We start from the raw sequence: 18,384 nt of genomic DNA on the forward strand, positions 1-18,384 counted from the left end.
CCTAGGGCTTGTACTGTGATATCCGTCAGCTTGTCCAGTTTATCAAGGAGGCTCATGGGAATGTCTTTCGGAGAGTAGCACTTAGCGCCCTGTTGGACAGTGCTGAGAAGTTAATACCAGGAAAAAAAACAGAGGAAACAGAGCAAGAGCAGAAACCTTCAGGGAGCAAAAGGTTGGTGTCTGGGAGGGAGAAGGCAAATGATTAATTTGCATATGGCTGTATGACTATATGCAATGAACACAAATGCAAAAAGTCCAAGGGCTTGTGTGTTTTCTCTTCAGAGCTTATGTTAGTTCCTGATGCACAGAACTGTCCTATGGCGGCAGCCTTCTTTAAAATTTAATGAACTGAGACAGTCATAGATTTACAACAAAAGATGTTAACCCTTGCATAGAAGATGTTGAAGGGAACAGCACAGTGGACACACTGGGGAGAGAAAAGGCTAAAAGAAGTAAAAAGCATAGTGTCAGTCCCACAGCACTGCATGAACATAGCTTTTAATGTGTGTCACATCCTGAGGAGGTTAGTGTTGCTTATCTGACAGGTAAACCCTGGTGTATGAAACAAGTCCCAAAAGAAATCTAAACCTGACATGTTTCTTTATCAAAAAGAAATTTTTTCTTGTGCTTTGAGGCTTGCCTTATTACAATGCTGTGAAGGAGGATTAAGAAAGCTGAAAAGCTCCTAAAAACCTTGACTTTGCCTCTAAGGGCTGGTGCCTTTTTCAAGAATGACATACAGAGTGGCAGTAAGTTGCTGAAGAGATGGTGCATCTGTAAAGCTGTTTCAGTGTTCAGCAGTGCTGATTTCTGTGTCGTGTAGCTGTGTGATGACCACAGGATGGACCATCCATTCACTTTAGCTGATGATGTACATTGTCTGTATAGGTCCGAGGTGGGAAGCATCATCATTGACAAAGGTCAGGCATCAGCTGCACCCGATGAATGTCGCAGTTACATCTCAAGCCGCCCAATGCAAACTCCAGAACAGTAAGTAAATACTATTTCACTGCATTATTGCCAGCAGCCTCCATCTGGGATTAGTGCATTGCATATTAAATAATTGGCATATAGATAACTGCTGTAAGGCATTGCATATTTGAAGTCTCTGCTGTCCAAACAACCATACCATTTAATATTGAAGTAAACTTAATTGGTATTCCTAAGAATTTTAGAAAATTTTATGAATAGCTACTGGTCTCCTAAGTTACTTTGGACAAGTCTTTTAACTTCTCCGTGCCTCTGAATACCAGTCTGTCTTGTTAAAGTGTTTTGAGATGCACTGTAAGAAGACATTGCTTGCACAAGGGCCTGAGCTCTATTATTATGTATTCTCTGGCATTATCTGAGCCTGCAAAGTCTCTCCCTTGCTGAGACTGCAAGGATAACAGAAAGGCCTTTATTGTGCAGAATTACGGCAAGCTGTTCTTCTCTGAGCCCTGCCACAGCCATAGGAGATTGCAAGAATACAGCAAAATATGCTGTCCCCATTCCAATAACTTAATGAGAACTGTGACTCCAACAGATTCACAAACGGCTATCATGATGTTCTAAAGCTCTTCAGTACACACACTTGTAGAAAGCACCAGTGTAGTCTTGTCAATATGGGTCGTTTTGACCTAAAGAAGATGATTTGGTTTTCACTTTTAGGAACAGAAAATTGGAATGACCTGTTCAGTGGGCAAGCTCTTCAGGGTAGAAAAGATTGTTATTATGTGCTTTGAACAATATTGAGCAAGTTGTCAAACTTGATTATGTCCCACTGAGAAGAGTATGTTTGGAATTCAAAATGTAACAACCTCAAAGAATAGAGAGGTCAGGAGGGGGCTGTGGGAAGGAGGCCTCATTCCCCTGAGCATCCAAACTTCACTGAAGTTCAGTTCGTGTTCTGCATCCCTTTTCTTCCAGTGATGAGCAAATCCAAGGCGCTGTTCTGGGACGCAAGGACTTCTGGCGAAAGATGTTCAAGTCACAGAGTGCAGCAAGTGATACCAGCAGTCAGTCTGAGCAGGACACATCCGAATGCACCACTGCTCACTCTGGAACCACTACGGACAGGCGCTCCCGCTCCCGTTCCCGACGAATCTCCCTTCGAAAGAAACTCAAACTCCCCATAGGTAAATGTATGTCTCTTCATGTTCTATATACATACTGCATGTGCAGAGAAACACAGATAGATATATCTGTCTTAAGATATATTGTAACACAGTTCCTTATTGTCCAAGTATACTGTATATTCTCCCAAGACAAGGTGGGGAATGCTGCACACTCTCTCCACTTTGCAAATGGAGAACTGAGGCAAAGGGAAACATATCCAATCTGCCAAAGGTAGCAGAGAGTATCTGTGGCAAAACAGAACACGCAATCCGTTTCTCCATAGTTTGCTAGTAGCTTAATCTTCTAGGCATTGAAGAGAAATAATCCAAATAGCATTTGATAGATAAAACATACATCATTTACAGATCTCAGAACCCAGCCTTGCATGGTAGTTAATGCATGTAACATTAAACGGTTTCCTCCCCTTTCCTTCCCTTTTCCTATATCCTGGCATGGCTGTTTCAGAGGATATGTGCACAATTGCTAATAAATCAATTCTGTTTGGAAGCATTTTCAGAACTGTTCTGAGTAGCTTATTCTGCAACAGGGAACTGGCTGAAGCGCTCCTCCCTCTCTGGCCTGGCTGACGGGGTGGAAGATCTCCTAGATATCAGCTCCGTTGACCGTTTGTCTTTCATCAGGCAGAGTTCCAAGGTAAATGCATTAGACTCAGTTGCAGAGAGCTTGTAAGGACAGGATCTGACTGTTTGTAGCTGTCCAAGGAAACACTCTTATCAGGGTTGGCATTGTAGCCAATGTGACAGAAGTCTTCAGAACAAAGAACATCAGAATTTGGTACTGGACTTCAGCACTGTAAGGGAGTCTCACATTTAGGTGTCTGTCCACTTCTTAGAGTAATACATAAGTATTTGTGTCAAGTATAAAGAGTCCTCAGAGTAAGGGCAAGGAGGAAAGTATTTGTCCTGGCAATGCACATTACAGCACTGTTGTTCTCTGAAAGCAAGAATGTCTTTTTTATTTCCCCCCTATACTCTTACGTCTTCTCCACCCCAGTCCTTGCACAGTAGAAAAAAAGAGCTTCTATGTAATAGGGTGTGTGTTCATTCTTCTACCAGTCTATTACTCACTTCTGTCTGTGAAAAAGCGTGGCAGAGCTCCACCTTTTGCCATTCCTTGTTGCAGGATTTCCAAATCCTGTCTGTCTCTAAATGCTGATGCACTACCTTCTGCAGCAGATGCAGCACGTCGTGTCCCCCAGCTTCATGCAAGTGAGAACATTCTTATGGAAAACAGCAGCTTTTCCTCTTATCTTTAAATGAAAGTGGTATTGACTGGAGACAAGCTATATTTGGGCACCTTTTTTTTTTTTAATGTGTAAGCGGTCCTGTACTTTATAATACTGGAAAAATACTGAGGAGAAGATTTAATGAAGCACTACCAATATTTGGTATAACATTGAAGAGTATGATGTTGTTGCCAGGGTGTTTGGGAGATAAGAGTATAGTTATCTGATAATGAAGTTCAGAATGCAGTCTTGGTAAAAGAGGATAAGGTCAAGAAGTGTTAAGACCTTGTCAGGAAGAACAATGGAGCTGATCCTCTGCACGAGGGATGTGGTGATGGTGGCTGTGGTATGTGAGTAGTTCCTTGTAGACTCTTCTGGAATGCGAAGAAGACTGGGTTAAACCTCCGCTGTACTTGTCTGTCTTTGTTCTTTGAGAGAGAAGTGCAGGCCCTGTCAATACACTTAAGTTTTAACTGTTGGTCACATTTCTCCATGCTTTGTGCCTTTACAGCCTCATGTGAAAGACCAATCCTTTAAGCAGAAAGCTTAAAAGATTAAGTGCTTCAGCCTACGTAAGTCTGTGCAGACCCACTTGTATTGCTATGGCGATCCACTGTACTCCTGCACTGCTGTAGACGCTTTGGTCTTCTTGCTTAGACAGGAGATGGTGGCGTGGCACAGCCTGACCTGGCCCTCTGTCTTTGCTCAGGTGAAGTTTACCAGCGCAGTGAAGCTGTCAGAAGGAGGGGGGCCAGGAGGTGGCCTGGACAATGGGCGAGATGAAGAGGAGAATTTCTTCAAGCGTCTTGGTAAATGGCGCACCTGCCGAAGACACCCATCCAAGCTTCATCACACAGAAGAAAAAGATGGTTAGAAATCAGGGTTCTCGTCTCCTTTTTTCTTTCTTTTTATTTTATTTTTTAACCTCTTTCTTTCTGTATTTCATCCCTTTCCCTTTTTTCCTGCTTTCTCCATAGTTTTTGTATCCATTCTTGCCTTCTCCGACTTTTTAGTCTCTGTAACTGTTTTCTTTACCTTCCTTCTTTCTTTTGTTTTAATTTAGAAAAACCTCTAGCAAAGTCATTTTTTTCCAGACGATCCAAATAAATTATGCAAATACAACATTTGGGCTTCTTAAATCAAATTGAATTTGATCAACACACTTGAAAAATTAATGCTTGCTTCAAAGCACTGATTCAGTTTGAAATTAGGTGTGTAAATCTTTCATTGCCTTATATAGCAATGGGTATTCCATCAGTCCTTTTGTTTTTTGTTTTTTATTTTCTAATTTGTGGCCATTTGACAGTTTTAGCAAAGATCAGCACTGATGAAATGGAAAACCCTGCACAAACCTTGTTATAATTATCTCTTTTCTTCTGTGTTGCATGTCTAGTGTCTGCATACCATTCCTTAGGGATGCTGTCCCTTTTTCTTAGCACACAACATAATGATAACACTACTTTTCCTTTCCACAAAAGTATATTTAATTGCAATGCGTTTTCAAAATCAGCAATGTTTAAAAAGTGCCTTTATGAATAATACGAGGTCATGATATATTCTCTTTTCAAATGTCATGCAGCCATTCACATGCTCATGTCCTCGGCTCAGAGTTCATCTTTGTTGTCAGGAAGACAACCTTGTATCTTGAAGTTCTATTCCTGTTTTTCAAAACAAACAAACAAAAGCCTCCCAAAAACACATGAAAAAGTGTAGCTTTTCTTTTTCACCATGACCTCTGTAGCTTTACATTAGCTGGTCTATTCTCTGGCATTATGTTTTTTATTTTCTGACATTACACTTTGGCACTGCTTTGCATGTATTTTACCATCATCTGTCCCAGACCTGCCATGCAATGTGTGTAAGCCATTGTTTAGGCAAGTCGTATTAGCAAAGGATGAGCATGTCTCATAAACTGGTCGTCATTCCACCACTGCAGAAACACTGGTGCTGGTTTTCAGCCCATCTCCCAAGTTAAAAATATGTTCCTCTAGAAGGAGGTTGCCTCAGCCCAGTAGCTTTTTGTATTGTTTATTGTTTATTTTTTTATTGTTTATTGTTTTTTGTATTATTTAGCTGAAGGTGAAAACCCTGACAATAGAATGAATTGCATTGTTTTCCTCATCCACTACTTTGCGCTGAAGCGGGTGTGAAATGCTTCCACCATCTTTTGTCCCAGCTCTTACTGGGAACAAACGACTCGGGCAGCAAGATCTTTAGACTTCCACAGCTGTTTCTATGGCGCTCATATTGTGATTTGCTTCATATTTTCTTGCAGGAAATACTGTTTTTTCACCTTGACAGTGCTGATTTTTCACCGCTGTGAGTTTGCTTTTGTCTAGAGTGCTTTTGTCTTGATTTAATCACACAGACTTAGTCTTGGCCCTGTGAGCAGCAATAGCCTTGCTCCATGTGTGTGGCAGATCTTAAATCTATATAAAACTCAGATGGCACATTAGTTACTGACTTTGTGAACTTTGGAAGTGTTGTCCACATTTCAGCCTTCTGTGAATAACATCAGATTTTGTCTAATCAGTGGCAAGAACTTGAGACTTTTTATATACCTGTGAGAGAAGAGATGTACATTTCACATGCTTAGTTTTGACATACAAGTGCATTAGAAATGGGATAATAAAAACGGTGCAACTTACCATTAGCAAAAACATTAGTTTAGTTGTACATACCTGTGTATATGTACATGTACGTGCATTTTGAAATCAATGTGAGGCCTTTTCAGGTGGTTTATGACACAGTAGAACAGGATCATATATAGTGCTTTCACATTTGCAGTGCTTCTGTGTATTCCGTAGAAATCAACATGTTTTATGTGTTTATGGAGAGGAAAGCAGAAGCCTGTCAAGATGAATGGGTGTACTATTAGATCCCTCAAGGTATGACACTGAAGTATTGTTTTGGAACATATTTCTGCCTTCCCATTCCTGACATTCACGATGCTATGCCATTACTGTGCTCATAATTTTCCATGTGGTACTTCCTCTTGTGTTTTTGGGTTTTTTAACACAGTAGGCCAAATTTAAAAAGAAAACACAGAAAGTAAATATACAGATATTTTAACATATAGAATAATCTGTCACATCATTTATGAATTGTAATCTTCATTGTGATACATCATCTAGACGACTGGAAATTCTGTCTGTGTCAGATATGTATGTATGCATTTGTGTGCGTGTGTATGTGTTTGTGTATATATCTGTATGTGTGCATATGTATACATATATATACACATAAATATATGCACATTCATGCATAAAAAATTGTTTACTTTAATGATCTTTATACTAAGAACACAGCATATATACGGAAGTGAGTTACCGTATGTTTACACGAGAGCCTTGCTGTTTCTTCAGACACTTACTGAAGACATTTTCAGTGACCATAGAGGTTGCCCAGGATGTTCAAGCCATACAGTATGGGCGAATCACAGCATGTACTTGCTCCAAGGGACGATCTTGCATCTACCCTGGAAGCAGCTCTGGGGGGGCGGGCGCTTGGACACCCAGTGTCCTCCTATGCTAGAAAATGATCTTGAGGCTCACTGGGTGAGATTCCTGCAGGGTTAAGTCACACTAACGCTTTGTAAGCCAGAGAGAGCTCCCCTGCTGACAGCAAGGCATAGCAGAGGACAACCATCAGCTGCTTCTGAAGGATTCCCTTGCAAAGCATCAACGGAAGTGCAAGGCTGGGACTGCAGAGGGCTGGAGTGATTGACTCTAGGTAGTACCACTGACCCCAGGTGATCTTTATATAAAGGTCTTTATAATGGGGTGTTAGGGAGGTGCCTTAGACAAACCTTTATTTATCAGAAAGTCAAGTTTCAGTTCTTTATCTCATAAGAGGCACAACCCTAACAGGGCTTTGGCTATGAAACATTTTTTGTACCTCAGACATGAGTTAGTGTTACAACACGCATAGCAGGAAAGCTCAGGGAGGATTCTACAGGCTCTAAGGAAACAGGAGGAGTTGAAAGAAAAGGGTATTTGTGCCTGCTTATTTATGTAAGTGTTCTGCCTGTTCTTTCTACTTTTTTATTTGTTTGTTTGTTCCATTTTGATGAAGTATTTCCCAACATAGGAACATTTTGTTTACTGGAAAACTATGTACAGCTTCACTGAGAGAGAAAAACCACAGATGTTGTAAAGAAGTCTCTTGATATTTGATATCAGGGGAAAAATGAAGATAACACGTTGCCATTTTCTGTTGTGACTATTTGTAGTGGATAAGTGCTTTCTAAGTAATGCTGGGAACTGAAATCTCAACGGGACTTTGAATTTTCAGTCATTGTTCTTTCCTGATGAAGGAAAAGTCACAAAGTCCTGTAGAGCTGACATTTTGCCTCTTGTCTTCCAAACCCATGTTTAAAGCAAATCTTGAATTCTTCACTCAGTGTTGTCTTCTTCAGTGCTTCACCCTTCAGTATTCTGTAACCTTTTGTACTTTCACACCTAAACAGAGAGAGTATTGTAGATAAAGACAAAAAGCCCCAGAAACTGACTATTCTTATTTTGGCCAGCCACCTTGGCCTTAAAACTTATTTCGTGATTTCTCATCTGTGTCTTTCTGTCACTCTCTCAACTCTGGGTACAGACTGCACAATGATCTTCTGCATTAGGAAGCATTAATTCCAATCTGCAATGGGATTTGTCGATCTACCATGTGACCTCAGTACATGGAGTTTGAAATCATGCTTGAAAGAAGCCCTAAAGGGAATTGCTAACTTAATTCTCAATGCAATACACTTTAAGGGAGAGAGGCTGGAATGATGGAAGATACCTAGAAACAGAGTCCAGTCTCACTTTGGGTGTTCTGGTCATTGCAGAAGATGTATGCGTAAAAATTAGACAATATGTGATTTCCACATGGAACGTTTATAATATTTACTACTGCTTTTTATAACCTATTAGATGATATAGTATTACTTAATATATGGGCAATTAGGTTTATGTATGCTCCACTTTAAAGTAAAGTTTGAGGCTGATAGAAAAGCAAGTAAGGTAGGAGGGTATTCAGGAAAAAGATAGAGTAAGCATGATTTTCTGTATTAAAGAAGCAGGGAGGAAGGGTCATGTTCTGGTTCACCTGTGTTGGAGTAGGTTTGGGTTTTCCATGCCAGGTAGGGTGGCATTGTTTTGGGCAGACATCAGCGTGACCAAGACCAGAATCTGTCTCGCTGTACACCTATTTCATGGAAGTCATGAACAGTGTAAAAATGGCCCTGTTATCTTCAAGCTAGTACATCAAGGTGAGGAAGGGATTTAGACCAAGACTCTGCTCCTCAAGATTTTTGTACCACTATTTTAGTTGGTGAGAGACTGTGTTCCTTTCTCCCTACCCCTCCCTGCAATCCCCTCTGTACTCTTTACCTCTTTAGGTTGCCATAGCTTTGATGATCATTTGACCTCCAACCAAGAAGGAGGAAAATCCAAGAACGTTGTGAACCTGGGAGCAATCCGCCAAGGAATGAAGCGCTTTCAGTTTCTCCTGAATTGCTGTGAACCAGGCACTATCCCCGATGCCTCCATTTTGGCAGCAGCCCTAGATCTTGTAAGTCATTCTTTGGTTTGTTTTTACCTGCTGAGTGAGAGCATGTGCATACGTGGTGGTCCGTTGTCATTCACTGATGTCAGTCATGCCCACGCAGAAAGCAGGTAAAGCATTTATAGCAATGCCAACGGGCGGTGCTGTTAGCAGCTGGAGTTTTAGCACCCATGACTGGATGAGCGTGCAGAGAAATTGGGTCTTTTTTTATTACACGGCTCCACACAAATAGATTATTGCTAGCACAAAGCTTTTTATTGTCAGACTTCAAATTTTGCTCACAGCTGTTCTGCTTCTGCTCCTACTGTCAATACTAACCTTCAGAATAAGGAGTGAAGACTAAGTGACTACCTGGGGAGGCACAGTAATTCCACTCAGGAGTTCTGATAGAGTTATAAATACACTAGGCAACATTAAACTATTAGTCACTAGAGCCAGTCAGTGGAAAAAACTTCAAATGCTGCTATGTGTGCTTTTAAATGCAGGTACTGCTAATTTGCAGATCTAAGACACAAAAGTGACACAATTCAGTCTCTCCTGCCTGACAGTGAGTGCCTCTTCTGTACCTCATTCCTTCCTTTCCTTGCAGCTGCTTTTTTTAACACTCCCTTCTGTTTATAAAGCAGTGGCTTTCAGCCTGTGGTTCATGGGCCAGTGGGGCTCTGAGGTGCTTGTGAGAGGGTGTGACGAAGACAGTCAAGAAAAGCCATCCAGTTATTTCTAACTTGTCTGCACAGTGTTCTTCTATTTCTGTAAGTTTTTGGGTGTCCACAAACTGAGAAAGGTTGAAAGCCACTGCTCTCAAAGCATCCACATCCTCTATCCCATTGTCTTCCTACTTGCCACTTCTTGCCTCTTAAACTGTCGTGCCATTTGTACTCATATTCAGTTTTTTTGCTCCCTGCTGGAGATGCAAGACCTATGGACTCCCATTCTGCTAGCGCCACGCTCTGAGCTGTGCTGTCTTGTCTACTTCATAGTTCTGCGGGTGATATACTCTGTGCACCAACTCTTTACATCATTCTTAACCTTGCATCCTTAGGTTGTAGCTCCCAGCAAGTCTGCCTTAATATTGGCCAAAAGTCACTGTTGCTATCACATCACAGCTAGTTCTACTCTTTGGACTGCTTCCTGTCTCTCTTCCAGTGGACAGATGCTTTCTTCACTAGTTCCCACTCTTCCTGGTAGGGTTTGTTGTCCCTCTGGCTGAAAGCTATGGAAGGAGTTGCTGGTTGTGAAGTCTGTCGTACAGCCTCACAGCCAGAAGTGGTTCCTACCAGTCAGGGTTGCAGTGAGCTTGGAAAATGGCTTGGGAAGATAGTCACTCCTGCTTTGCGTGCTGCACAAAGACAAAATCATTCTTCAAGGCTGCCAGGCTACTACTACCCCATTGTGCGTGGGCAGGGAGAAGTCATTGCTGTCCAGTATGCCGCTAAAATCCTTCTGGGGATGTGTTACTTTGTGTGCTTATGCATCATCCTGTAAAACATGGATTTGGCAATTATCACCTTATTGTTTGAAAATGTCCTATTTATTTTTTAAATTTGACACATGCTTAAGCCGCAGACCGGCTTATTATGTGCCTATGTATGAAGTCAACTGGAAACTACTGATATAAGTGAACGATTTGGAGATGTCTGTTCTGACTTCCCAGGCTGGCTTTTACAAAACAAAGTTTCGCTCTGTTTCCTGTCCCATGTAATGATGCAGATGGCTTCAGTGAGGGGCAGCAGTGTAAGGTAGCTCTCTGGCCAGAGCACATGGTAAGAGAGCAGCCTTGTTAAAGTCTGGCTATGAAGGCTAGTCTGAATAGTGTTTGTTGGTCCACAGTGACTCATTTAAAATCAGTAGAATCAAAATTATTATAGTGAATAAAGTGTTGATTTCACTACAGCCTCTGCACATAAGAGTATTAATACTTAAATGCATATAAAGCACTATAAAATTTTAGAGGATTTGGTAGTATTCTTAAGTCAGTACCGTCAGCACATTTTAATTAATTTCTGGGTGGATTTCAGTTCTGACAAGTTGCCTTTGGAGATTGTCAGGCACTTAGATTCTGTATTTCTGTATTTGCTATCAGTCTGCAATCATCTAGTGAAGGCAGAACTGTAGCACAGTATCTGCTATGAAAAATTTCTAATACTTCCCAAGATTATTGAAAAATCTGGACCAAGGCCTTTTCTTGCTACTTGTGACTGGGATTGTGATACAGAGCAGAAGAGTAATACTATAGCTGCCTGAAATTCTTTTTTTTTTTCTTTCTTGGACTTCTACTGTGTGGTTTCAGAGAGGGTGTGACCTGATACAAAGCACAGATTTTTACATTATGTGAATTCGTAATTCTGCAGCCTAGTAGCAGGGAGCCAGATAAGCTGGCTCGAATAAACTGCCCCTTCAGAAGATACGCACAAAGTGGTTATATACCATGAGGCAGAAATTTGTGACATCTATTGGAATGCATACACACCTTCTCCTTCACTTGTTGTCTTCTGTTGTATGTTCCTTGTAACATCAGCAATCTGAGAATGAGACAACTTAAACCTCAGTCTGTCATTCCAGTGGCCATGATTTGGTCTTTTTCTCTACATTTTCTCATTGCTTTGCATGCAGATTTTCTTTGGGCTGTGTGAAGTGCTGTACACAGGGGTATCATTATGGAGTAGCTATGGATTTGAATGAGAGCCCAAGGTTCTGGGATCAGAGTTTCTAGAAAGTCTGCAGCTAAAGATGAAGGAAACCTTGTTGAAATTACAGACTTTGGAAACTGCTTTCAAGTACCTGTTCAGCTGGCATTTTTTCTACAAAGTATTAGAGATATGTGGAAGTTAAGAACTCGCATGCACTGCAGGTTTCGAAAGATGACAGCTTGTCATCTCACTGTACCACTTAATGGCAATGTATGCTGTTATGGAAAATTCCCATATTTTATTTCAGTAGAGCACACCCAGCAGAAAACATTCTGGTTTTTTTAACTTCTGTTTTCAGGCTTTTGAAGTAATTGTTGGAATCAGGTTTGATGTGAATTAAAAGCTGCTTAATTCATTTTATCCAGCCTAGTTGCTATGGCAACCTCTAAAAAATTAAAGGCAAAATACTCCAGTTTCAGTTTTCATAAACTTTTTCAGCATACTCTTTCATGCATATTTTGACAAGAAATTCCATTCTTATACGGACTTAAAGATCTTTGATTAGCCTGGATGTTTATACAGGTTTGCCACAGTGACTTAAGGAAATGAGAACGGTGAAACAAAGGCTACATCCTTATGGAGATAATGATTTATTTATACATTAAACTCAGGATTTACTTAGAATTAGAAACCATGTAGTTAACATATTTTCCCAGAAACACCACCCATCCTTGACTGAATTTTATAAAGCTGCAAGCAATTTATGGCTTTGCAAGCATTTAATGACACTTGATAATATGTTGCAGACAGTTTCATCTCTGTATCACTAGCTGAAATCCAGACTGGGCAATAATAAAACTGAATTTCTTTCCCTTATAAGAAACTTTGGAGGTTGGACGGCAAATGATACGATGTTTCAGTCTGGTCAAGTTTCTGTAAAGGGTTCCAAAAGGCCACTGTCTAGCACTTTATAAAGATTACCTAAATTATCCTAATTAGACTAGCGTAAATGACTCAGGTGGCAAAACATGAGCTTTCCTTTGATGAGTTTAGCAGTGATGCTTACCACTATTCCGCTTCTCCAGTACATTCTTGAGAAGTGTGATCTGATCTGTTCTAACGTGTATCTCTTATCCTAATAGAAATGCCATAATGGCACTGCTTTACCGCAGGATTGTGTTCGAGAGGACCTACCAAGGAGTGGGAGGGCAGAAGGAAAGTCTAAGCTGCAAGAACAGGAATGCTTTCCAGTATCTTAACTGCATGTAACCAGAGGCCTCAGGCGGGCTCCATTGTTCCCATGTCCCTGTTTGGGTAGGAGAAATGTTTGTCCACAGGAGGACATAGCACCCGGAAGGAAATCAGAGATTGCACTGAACAGGTCCCCACAACAGATGACTGGGAACGGAAGCAAGGAGTTGTGTCATGGATTTTACTTGACCGTTTTTGCACATAATCAGAGAGATTTGAACTAATATTTTTGAGGCAATTCTCCTAGACTTTGCTTAATAATTCACTCATGACCTGTTTTCAGTACATGTGCTTGGCTACTTCTCATGCCAGACTTAACCTCATGGACAAAACAGAGCTATCCAGACAGCAGCTTTTGAGAGTACACGCATTTACTTTATGTACTTCAGAAGTAGATTGTTGCTATTTTGCCTTTTTTTTTTTTTTTTCTCATAGAGACCAGTGGAAATAAATTTTTGCTCAAAGTGCCTTGCAGAGTATAAAAGAGGGCAAAAGAAAATTACTAGTGGTTGATTTGTTTTATAAAATTCATTGTCCTTGAAGCCAAAACTGGACCTAAACACTCTGTGGTCATAAACCTCTCCACAATCAGCTGTACTTGAACAGTAATGTGATGCTATAAATTTCCAAATCCATTCTGTATTTGCTCCCTCCCAAGTCATTGCTTTTGCTCCTTTAGTACAAATCAGGTTATCTGTTGAAAAGCTCCATTGGGAGTACTTGAAATTTTGTTAAGAAAGTGGTGGATTCTTATTCATGTCAATTTAGGCAGTACAAAAATAATTTTCAAAAGGCAAAGCAATAAAGTATGTCTAATATTAAAGGTGGACTTGTGAACGGTTTCACAGGCAGGGACAGGCATGTGAGAGTATTGCTACTGTGTAAAGTTTTGATAGTGACCGTGGTAACTTGTGTTCTTTTCAGCTATGCATCGCCTGCCTGATTCATTTCTCTCCATTTGTGATGTGTTTCTCTGTGGTGTGAATCCATCCCTGTCCATTCTGTCACATCTTCATCTTTCTCTTTCTGCTGCTTCAGGTTTCACTGAGCCTCAGGTAAGCAATCACAAGGAGCTTGTGCCCCATGTTGTTCAGAAAATCCTCTCTCATGCAAGGGGTGTTCACAGTGCTTCTGAATTTGGAATTCCTGTGCCAGGACACATTCCTCCTGCCCTCACACCCTATTCTAGATATGCTCCTTTAGTTATAGTAGTTGAGTGCTCCCACAACCCTTACAACATGTCTTTACAAGATTCCTGTATGCTAAGAAATTGTGATTTTATGAGTGGTGAACTAAAACAGGAGACCAAGACTGGGTTTCCATCTTTTCAATGCTTACATGTCTCCAGGTCTGGTGAAGGTTTTACTATGTGAGAATAAGAAAATAAAGTCCTTACCTATTTCTGTGTTCCATATTTCATATGGACAACAAGCAATCTGTAAGGGTTTTTCAAGGTGCTAGATATGAGTTTTGTTTCTGGTTGCGGATGAGTGTCTGACTTCAGATTTCTGCCTTCCTGGTCAGAACATTGGGTCAGCTTTAATGTTCATCCTGTTCAAAAGAATTGCTGAAAGATTGCTATTTTCTTCCATCATTTGAATAAAATATAATCAAAAGGCTTGCATTTTATTCAAATGATGGAAGAAAATAACCATCTGCAGTTTTTAGCTGCAACAGGATGTTGCATCAGGAAGCAATTAACATATTTTTTCTTGTTAGTGTAGACAGCACATAATATTTTTTCTTCTTCTTTTTTTTTTTTTTTTTTGACTGTCTCCTGAAAGGGATGACTCTCTTCCATCCTGTTAAGTGTAATTTATGCAGTACAGAATTTCTTAAATCAATTCCCAAATTTTTGGAGCATTCTTTGAAAATTTCTTGCTTTCAACTTTTGATTAAAGCACTATTGGAGGCACTATTTAATAATGTTATACAGACCAACTAAATTTGTTAATGGACAATAGTTGAAGAACCTGCCCTTATAAATAGATGCTGATCTGTTTAAATTATCTCATTAAAGCTGCCAGTATCTAAGTGCATAGAACATGTGTTTGTGCTCTGTAAAATCCCAACTAGGGAACCTTCAAAGCCAACTTGTGAATTGTGGACATTGTTTCATTGTTAGTTTTAAAACTTGCGGGCCACAGTGGTTTTTGCTTGTGAAAATTGCAGGAAAAGAGGGGTAAGATTAAATGGAAATGTGGAGGACCATTTAATTTTAGTCACTTTCCATGGCTTGTAAAGATGTTATTTTGAACGCAGCTGTAGACTGCTGGGAAGAAAGCTCCTTCCTGAGGCTAAGCTACCCTTTAGGAAACAAATTGCAGTGTCCGTTTTTGGACATACTTGTGAGTTTCAGAAGTACATTTTATTGGTCTAACTTGGATCCTGCTGGGCCAATTCATACAAACCAAGGTAGACTCACTATCATATCTCCCATTAAATAAAAGTACTCTTCCAAGTTGGGGGGGAGGAGGGGGTCCCCCTGAAAATTTGTCAAGGCCATTACTTCAGAGCTCGGCTGCCTGATGTGAAGTTCCAATACTAAATTGTATGGTACTTGCTTAAGTTATTGTTATTATTACGGCACTGCTAAAGCAGTTAGGCCAGTGAAATTCTTTTGACTTATCATAGATTCATAGAACAGCTTGGGTTGGAAGAGTCCTCAAAGATCACCCAGTTCCAACCCCCCTGCCACAGGCAGGGACACCTCCCACTAGGTCAGGGTGCCCAGGGCCTCATCCAACCTGGCCTTGAACACCTCCAGGGATGGGGCATCCACAGCTTCTCTGCGTAACTGACTTATGCCAGTAAAGGATTTCACTCTCCATATCTGCTTGTTATGAGGGCAAAACAGCACTTTTCCTAGTTTAGCAAGGCTGCATTCATGCTTCCACTCCCAAGCTGCACAAGCAAAACTTAACAGGGCAAATGCTAGGATTTGTGTGTCTATGCTACTAATTGTGCTTGCAGTATTTGCAGGTTTACTAGAGAAGATGAAAAGAAAACTTGACTCCAGTAGAAGTGTCAGATAAACACTTCTGCTTTGTGGCAGCTATGTGGTTTCTGAAAGAAAGTGTTATAGCAAGGGTGGTGAAACAGAAGATTGTTTATAATGTGGCTCTTTTTGCCCCTTTGGTGGTCCAACTAAGCATGACTGCTCAGTCACTGTGGGCCTTGATTTTATTGGCTTGAGGTGAGATTCATGGCAGAGATCCTGTTTTCAGATTTTGCAGAGATCACTCAGTCTGTGTGACTGCATGGCAAGCCTGCGAAGTAATTGAATAAAACACAAAATCCTCTAATATTTGTTTTTCCAAATGTATTTGTATTTAAGGTGGTTTTTTACAAATATTTCAGGAAGCTCCTGTAGTAGCAAGAGCAGCCCTGTTCCTTGAGTGCGCTCGTTTTGTTCATCGCTGCAACCGTGGCAACTGGCCCGAGTGGATGAAAGGCCACCACGTGAACATTACCAAGAAAGGCTTGTCCCGTGGACGTTCTCCTATTGTCGGCAACAAAAGGAACCAGAAGCTGCAGTGGAATGCAGCTAAGCTCTTCTACCAATGGGGAGATGTAAGAGCTTGTTTCTCTTCTCTTTACATTTAAACATAAACCAAAACGTCAAGGTAATTTGATCATCTGCAGGATTTCAGTTTAAGTAAAATGGGGACTCAGGAGCGTCCTTTCCAAATTGCAGTTCACAGCCTGCCAAGATAAGCTCTTGTAATCAGAATGAACATTTTTGGTCACTGCATGTAGCAGTGACCCTTCCCTTGTCCTTGCCGTGTTCAGTATGAGGATCCTTTCAGCCCACTCTCCTGTCTCCAGCACTTACTGTATATGAATGCTTAAGGAAGAGTAAGAGTAGTGTGTATGATAATACTTGCTCTTTTTCTAGCTTCCATCTCTTTAAAAACAGACCAGGGCTGTTTGGACTAGATGTGGTGCTGTGTATTTAGTAACCTTCAGTGGATTTCTTCAAGGTACTTGTCCAGTCTCTCTTTGCACCCTTACAAAACTGTTAGCACTCATCATTCTTTGGCAAGGAATTCTGCATAGCTACTACATGTCATCTAAAGAACTGAGCTTGGCTTCTTCATGTTTTATTTGATCACAGTCTTTTGCAATATGTGATCAAGGCAGTTGCCCTGCCTGGTCCTGTCAGTGCACTTGCAGTTTCTTTGGAAGCCCATACCTGCTGAAGGTCTGATGCTTACTGCAAGTCGTTTCACACGATTAAAAATACTGGGAGGAGTTCCTTTGACCTCCATGGTACCTGGTACATATGTCTAGCTGGAATTGAGCTTACTGATTCTCACCTCTTTACACAAAACCAGTCATTTTTACAGAGTGTCATGATCAAAAAAAAGGGGGAGGGGGGGTGGGCAGGTTCTCCATTCTCCATTTGCTAGGAAATCCAACAGTAGTTAAAGATCTATGATTGCTTTAATGTAAGGTTGGAGAACACGGCGTAAATAATATGTGATAGATTGATTACTGCTTTGTGGAGACACAAGCAGACCATTTCTTACTTAAATGACTGAAACATGAAGGGGAAAAAATTGAGATGTGGAGTTTATTTAACAATATACAGATAACTGAGATAACAACTATTGGCATCAGCTTGCAAACCACAATAATACCACCTTTTTCTCTTTGTGTAGCAGTCTACTCTCTTCATTGTTGCTGGATTTCACAGGAACTACTTAATAACAGGGAAGAAAAGCTGTAATGCTGCCTTCTTTGTGACTGTTTATTTGCTTCTGCTTCACTTGAGCTGAGACAGGAAAATTATATAGTGCTAGCATGACCATCAGTTCCAACTTCCAGAAGATTCAGAAAGCCTCTCTAATATCTTTCTCTGAAACTATGCAAAGCCAAGAAGGCCACAGGGCAAGTGTTGGTTAAAACTCTGTAATTAAACACATTTCCTTCTTCACAAAGTGATATTATCACAGGATAAAGTTTTACATAGTTGTCCGTGTTCTCTTTAGCTATGTGCAGCAAAGAAAATCAAAAGCTCTGAAGTGTCTTAGCAGGAAAGCATACTTCTTGCTAACACACCCTTATCTGTAGCTTTGCTGACAGCACCACAAGGGCTGTTTACGTGCTGATAAAGGTGCTAACAAACAGTCACAAATAAACAGTCAATGCCCTTCTAGAGAATGTAACAGTGGAAATTCAGTCTGCCTGTCTTCCTCATGTCAATCCCCTCTACACCATTACCCATGCACCTTCCCAGCTTTTATGGGCATATGGTCAGCTTGTTGTTGGAAAGTGGATCAGGAAATCTCTTCTTTGTAAATGGAAGCAGGCTTTATCATGGGCGTGCAACTGTTTTATGGAGGAAATGTGGATTGTTACTGGATTCTTAAGCCACAGGATGGTTGTTCAAACAGGGGATGTACATTCTTGGTGGAAAGGCTTGGCAAAAATCTGGCACATATATATTGAGAAGAGAGAAAAGTGGAAGAAATTCATACAAAATACTGACATATTTGTCATTTCTGTTGTTGTTATTTGACACAATCTGCAAAAAATCTCCTGAAATCTGGCAGTTTTCAAATTTTGGTTGAAAAAAACAGAGAAATAAATAATGTTTTCGGT

At 40.6% G+C, this 18,384-nt stretch overlaps 1 protein-coding gene across 15 annotated transcripts in view; it reads left to right on the plus strand.

The window, feature by feature from the left end:
- UNC80 (unc-80 homolog, NALCN channel complex subunit) overlaps window positions 1-18,384 on the plus strand; it is a 137,308-nt gene that overhangs the window by 44,151 nt on the left and 74,773 nt on the right. For 9 of the 15 annotated variants that reach the window (XM_048058236.2, XM_048058232.2, XM_048058242.2 and 6 more), the window contains exons 17-23: window positions 6-172; window positions 889-990; window positions 1,909-2,123; window positions 2,645-2,751; window positions 4,053-4,212; window positions 8,730-8,902; window positions 16,138-16,350. In XM_048058236.2, coding sequence (XP_047914193.2) covers window positions 6-172; window positions 889-990; window positions 1,909-2,123; window positions 2,645-2,751; window positions 4,053-4,212; window positions 8,730-8,902; window positions 16,138-16,350 — 1,137 coding nt within the window. The remainder of the gene's footprint in view (window positions 1-5; window positions 173-888; window positions 991-1,908; window positions 2,124-2,644; window positions 2,752-4,052; window positions 4,213-8,729; window positions 8,903-16,137; window positions 16,351-18,384) is intronic. The other 6 variants (XM_048058238.2, XM_048058244.2, XM_048058245.2 and 3 more) reach the window with 3 other exon arrangements.

Source organism: Anser cygnoides, chromosome 6, assembly GCF_040182565.1.
Source record: "Anser cygnoides isolate HZ-2024a breed goose chromosome 6, Taihu_goose_T2T_genome, whole genome shotgun sequence".
Lineage (NCBI taxonomy): Eukaryota > Metazoa > Chordata > Aves > Anseriformes > Anatidae > Anser > Anser cygnoides.